Source organism: Myotis davidii, unplaced genomic scaffold (assembly GCF_000327345.1).
Source record: "Myotis davidii unplaced genomic scaffold, ASM32734v1 scaffold57, whole genome shotgun sequence".
Lineage (NCBI taxonomy): Eukaryota > Metazoa > Chordata > Mammalia > Chiroptera > Vespertilionidae > Myotis > Myotis davidii.
This window is the reverse complement of record NW_006289718.1, coordinates 2,401,809-2,407,927: the sequence shown is the minus strand read 5'-3', so window position 1 is coordinate 2,407,927 and position 6,119 is coordinate 2,401,809. Positions and strand designations below refer to the sequence as shown.

The window sequence follows — 6,119 nt, the reverse complement described above, 5'->3', positions numbered from 1 at the left end:
ACTGCAGGCAACATTAGGAACGGTTCTCCAGGAGCCTCTCTTGGGCCAGCCTGCCTTTTGGACTTTGCCTCATGCCTGCTGGAGGGTCCACATCGGCCAGACCAAAGGCCAGGCTGAGCTGGGCCGGCAGGAGCAGAAGTCTGCCCTCACGCCGGCTGCATAGCCCTGCCTTCTCCTCCACCACCTTTCCTCCCACCATGCAGTGTGCCAGAAGCAAAGCCTAGATCCTCCCTGATCTGAAACACTGCTCAGCCTCTGCCCAGCGCTAACAAAGCTGAGTTCAATTCAACCATTTGGGTTAAACAAAGGTCTTGCTTTTTATGCAGTTCCTTGAACTCTGCCCCACGCACATGGAAAAGTACACTTTGGGATTTGAGGCACCGATTCTAATCTGCATAGGAGGGTACATTCGGAAAAAAAATCCTATTTTTGCATCATCTGCTTTTTAAAGACTTAGACACTATGGGCCACTAGGGGCTCAGGAGCCATGCTCCACCTGAGTTCCTGTCTACAGCTTGCCAAAGGATCAAAAGAGCAAATCAATCAGCCCAGTTGTGTTTGGTCAAAATGGTACCGCTTTAATTGAATTTGAATGTTTGAAGTGGGGCAGGCATCTTCCATTTCTCCAGACTTCCTAGTTCTGTCCATTTATTTGTATCACCTGCCCACCCCCTGCCCTAGAATTTATTGGAATTTGCCAAGAAAGGTACAGGCAAACTGCTGAGGGTCTACCCTAGAGTCACTGATTCTCACCCAGGATCAGCCAGGTGTTAAGAATTAGTGGTTGATACAGCACCCTCTGATGAGGAGAAAATGCAGTGTAAGGGTGTTCGACAGGCAACTCAACCAAACCCCCCTGCCTCCCCATAATCCCTGCACCCTCACCCAGCCGTACACCCTGCTCAGGGGAAGTACCTGTATAAGCAAGCTGTCTGCAGTACCTGTATAAGCACTGTCCTAGGCTAGCAAGCCTATGAACACCACCTTTACATAATGAACATAGATACGTAAGTAATACACCATGCTTGTTGTGCAGTCTATCCATGAAAGGACAATAAACCATGTGGCTAAGGAAAGCCCCTGGCTGGTAGGAGAGCGTGGGAGACATAATTTTCACTGTATATAATCTTTGTGTCTTTTGAAATGCATACCAGTTGTATGAACTGCCTTTTCTCCATTATCAGAACACTAAGACTCTGTGCGGAGAGCTCCCTCTCAGCTATAAAACTTCACCTTACACTTCAGGGCACAACTCAAATGTTTCCTTCCTCTCTGGGTCATCTTTCTTCCTAGCCAAAAGCAATCACATCCTCTGTGGTCCTGATCCAGAAACTTCCGTTAGACGTCCTTTACAAGAATGCTGTGGCCTGGCTCACTGAAGGTGGCCTGGGAGGTTGGGGCAGGATGTTACTTATTTCTATAAATCTAAGGGCTTAAAAAATATTTGCTAAACAGAACCCACCGACCCCTCTCCTCTTCCTAGTTTGAGGCCACCACCAATGCTTATTTTCACCTCATTTCGCTGTTGAAAGATGAGCAGATGAGGGGTAACTCTGGGCTATTCCCCCATAGGCAGCATCATATCCTGGGCATGGAGAGCTGCCCAGTAGAACTTTCTATTATAATGGGCACGTTCTATCCCTCGCTGTGCAGCCACTAGCTGCTCACCACACGTGGTACTGAGCATCTGAAATGTGGATGGCATGACTGAGGACACGAATTTGTTTTCTTTCAGTACTAGAGGCTTCATCCTCTAGGGACAGGCTTACCAGCTGAACCACAAGGCCCTCAGGGATGTTTGATTTTTAAACAATTAAATTAAAAGGAAGGTCAACAAAGTGATTGGTTCTAAAGTAAAAATTCAGTTTATTCATCTGTTTACGACACAGTACACAAGAGGCAAAGTGTTTCACATCATAGATTTTACTTCCAACTCTTGGAATGTTCATTTCTTTGGCTAAAAGGAGAGACCAAATGGGAAAGCTAGGCAATGCTTAGGCAACTGAGATAAGGTGAGGCAGAAGCAATGCTAACAGCATCCTCACAGGGACGGGCACAGGGATGGGCACTAGCCGCAAGCAGATTTCCTAGAACTGTTAGCTAGAAGCATAGGAGCACCACTCCTTGATGCTTGGGCCACCGCAGGCTCAGTCATCCCCACCACACAGGTACAGCAGCGCTTTCTGGTAGTCACCCTTGGTGTCTTGCTGCAAATGGTCAAAGAGAAAAAGGAAATTGAGTATTAAAAAAAGATCCAAACTTCGCCATAATATACAGGCAGAGCCAGTGCACAGAGCTTCTCCCAAATTAACAGAGAAGACTCTGCAGGACCTGCCTAGATACAAAGGCCCGGAAGTCCAAACCCAAACCATCATCACCATCACGACCACTACCACCATCATCATCACCATCACCATTACCACCACCATCATCATCACAACCACCACCATCATCATCACCACATCACCACCACCACCACCACCACTACCATCACCATCACCGGAGGACCCTCAGGGAATACGGCCTGGGGGAGACTTTCAAGTCACATTATTACCACAAAGGTTGAGCAAATGTGAGGTACTGGGGACTCCTATGGTACGTGACTGCTCTAACTGCCCTGACACCACCACCGCTTTCTTCCTGGTCATCCCCCTTCCAGAGAAGGTGGCGTCCTTTCCTGCCTCACAGTACTGTTTCCTAAATTCTTAAGGTCACACGGAAATAAGCTGGTGAGGTGAAGAAACAATGACTAAGAGTCTAACTGGGACCTAAACTTTACACATATGCCCTAATACACCTGGGCACATCTACCCACTTCTAAATTCATCCTTGTAACCAGACCTGCCTTCGGAAATGTGAAATGGAAATATAATAAATGTAAAATGTAATTGATCTAAATCTTTTGAAGATGTCAGCAGCTCTTACAGGGTCATCATCAGGAACACCAATTACATTGTAGAATAACACATGTGGGAAACACAAAACATCTGCCTGTTCTAAGGAATTCCAGGACAAATCGCACTTTCAAAATAAATCCCTGATATTTGGTGACTATCTCTTCCCCAGTGAATTAGAAAACACAGACCCTCCCGGGGTCCTGGGCCCCCCAAGGGCAGTGTGGGCGACGCGGCACCGTGGGCTCACCTGGATGTAATAGTACAGGGACTTGCCGTACTTCCTCTTGAATTCAGACCTGATCTTCAACATATCCACTTCACTGCGGGAGATCATGATTCTGATCAGCACCTTGTCGCGTGTCCCTTTGCCCTGAAAGTCAATGCAACATTCCAAGTTACATTCACTGAGAGCAATGTTAACCACAAACCGATCGAGCACGTTTTCTTGCCCCTGGAATTGATCTGGATTCCTGATGCTGCTCACTAACAGATCACAAATGGAACAGTGTGACTATTCCCTGAAGAGAAAATGAGCATGAAACACAGCAGGGTGATGTCAGCACAGACTCCCACGTGTGCATTCACTGAACGCGGGCTGAGCACTAAGCACTGCAAGGCTCGGTTCAACGAGTGTGCGAGTTTGCACATGTAACAAATAGGTCCCGGCTCTCCGGGGCTCAGAGAGGCCACACTGTCACGTTCCCATCATTGCCCTGTGCCAGCGTGCATGGCATGAGCAGAAAGACCACTGAGTTTACTGGCAGTGCCTCAGACCACGGGCACCAAGGTAAGGGTCATATTTTACATGAGCCTGAGGAGAGGTGGAGAGAGGCAGTGTGGACAAGGAGGTGACCCAGGAAGAAGTGGGTGGGCCTGGAAGATGGAAAGAGCCGGGCACATGTGAGGCATGGACAATGGATGGGACTGTGGGAAGAGATGCTTCATTCAAGGGACAGCGGCTGGGCTGGCTTTGGAGTCCGTAGACACAAGTTCTAATCTGGCTATGGAACCTCCCGCAAGCTGAAGCTTTCTGAGCTCCAGCCTCCTCAGCTATAAAGGAAATCATAACAATAAAACAATAAGCCTCAGGCTCTTTGGTAATTATTGAAGTTCATGAAGGTTACACAATGTCTATTACATCGTGGCTGCTTAACAGTCTCTCCCTCCATTGCTGGTTTTCTCTCAGAGGTGATAGGAGGGAATCACTGGGAAACCTGAGCAGGAGTCAGGCGCAACCATCCCCTGGCTCTCTCTCTCTATCCCGGGCGCCTTGTTTTCTGCCTGTACACAAACACATGTTTGAGTGGTTGGTGGCTTCCTCTCCTGTCGAATGCAGCCACAGCTGGCTGGTGCACTCTGCACCTAGACCTTGGGGCTCCTCCCTCCATCACTGGGCAGGGGACTTAGTTTGGGGACATGAAAGAGGAGCCTAGTGTGGAAACCTAGACCTCTCGGCCCGCTGCCCTTACCTTCATGGAGTCGTACAGTCGGTCAGCAAAATACAGGGGCTTGTTCTGGACACACTGGACTGTGGAGAAGCAAAGGGGTCAGTTACTCCTCTGTCCACTAGGGGGGAATCGGGCTCTGACCTGGGCACACACCAGACAACCTGAATGGGCTGCAAAATGGGAGGGTCTGACACCGGGGACCCTGTGGAGCACTCAGCCCCCTGAGGGAACACCGGGGACCCTGTGGAGCACTCAGCCCCCTGAGGGAACACCGGGGACCCTGTGGAGCACTCAGCCCCCTGAGGGAACACCGGGGACCCTGTGGAGCACTCAGCCCCCTGAGGGAACACCGGGGACCCTGTGGAGCACTCAGCCCCCTGAGGGAACACCGGGGACCCTGTGGAGCACTCAGCCCCCTGAGGGAACACCGGGGACCCTGTGGAGCACTCAGCCCCCTGAGGGAACACCGGGGACCCTGTGGAGCACTCAGCCCCCTGAGGGAACACCGGGGACCCTGTGGAGCACTCAGCCCCCTGAGGGAACACCGGGGACCCTGTGGAGCACTCAGCCCCCTGAGGGAACACCGGGGACCCTGTGGGGCACTCAGCCCCCTGAGGGAACACTGGGGACCCTGTGGGGCACTCAGCCCCCTGAGGGAACACCAGGGACTTTCTGCAGCACTCAGCCCCCTGAGGGAACACCGGGGACCCTGTGCGGCACTCAGCTCCCTGAGGCTGTACACTGGGGACTCTGAGGCCACAGAAACCCAGGGACAATGAGAACGTCTCCAACAGAGCCCTTTCTCTTGTTACTTTTGCGACAGCAGTTTACTGAGAGCAGACATCCACCGGGGATGGGGGACCAACCACACTTACTCACCCAGGTTCAGGAAAGCATTCTCCAGGTCTCCCTTGACCTCCTTCTTGATGCTCTCCAACATGTCATAAGGGCTGTAGCTCTTGTACCTGTCAAATACTAAGGAAAAGCAACAAGTAATTACTAAAACGGAGCCCCAGTCAAAGCCGTCAATGATCACCCACACGGTTATCTACCACAACTGAAAAAAAAAGAGAGAGAATAATCGCAGCATCTTAAGGGCTAAGGGGCTGCCATGGTAACCAGAGTTGACACTGTACCAGTTGCCCTGGGACAACTGTCCCGTGCATGTGGCCTGAATGGCACGGCCTGGGCCATGTTTGAACATCTCCATCTCCTCTGAGTAGAACCCATTCTATCTGGAGGCCACAGGAAGTAATACGTAGCACCCAGCCAAGTCCATTACTTCAACACACGTAGCAGAACCGAAGGACCCTCAGACAAGAAGGGGCAGCAAACTAAAGCACAGGACCATGGGAACTACTTAGGGGAAACACGGATCCACAATGGGAGAGAAGGGCAAATGGATCTGGGGAGGGAAACAGGGGTGCAATGTGGAGAGTGGACGTGGCTCTGGCAGATGTGAGCCCCAACACTGACACCCGGGGCTCCCAGAGCGCACAGCACCTACCTTTCTGGAGGTGGAACACGCTGCGCTCGGTCATGATGCTGATCCACTTGGGAACATCAGTTCCTTTCCTCTTCACTCCAGCGTCATAGAGATCCTACGAGCACAACCCACCAGGAAAGGTAACTACAGGGTCCACAGCCAGTCATAGAAACGTCATGTGAAAACACTAAAACCTACACATTCAAAACGTCAAGTGAGAAAGGATGACTGCGCTACAGACATGGGGAAAAAGATGAAAAGGCCGCAAGTTTTCATCAAAAGCAGGCT

General features: G+C 50.8%; 1 protein-coding gene across 2 annotated transcripts in view; it reads right to left on the bottom strand.

Annotated features, from left to right (window-relative positions):
• Nucleotides 1–1,842: 1,842 nt before the first annotated feature.
• ANXA2 (annexin A2) overlaps nt 1,843–6,119 on the bottom strand; it is a 40,709-nt gene continuing 36,432 nt past the window's right edge. For both annotated transcript variants that reach the window (XM_006762314.2, XM_015563010.1), the window contains exons 9-13: nt 5,853–5,946; nt 5,225–5,320; nt 4,367–4,425; nt 3,145–3,267; nt 1,843–2,207 (exon numbers count right to left, since the gene is read on the bottom strand). In XM_006762314.2, the coding sequence (XP_006762377.1) occupies nt 2,148–2,207; nt 3,145–3,267; nt 4,367–4,425; nt 5,225–5,320; nt 5,853–5,946 (432 nt within the window). In that variant the 3' untranslated portion in view covers nt 1,843–2,147. The remainder of the gene's footprint in view (nt 2,208–3,144; nt 3,268–4,366; nt 4,426–5,224; nt 5,321–5,852; nt 5,947–6,119) is intronic.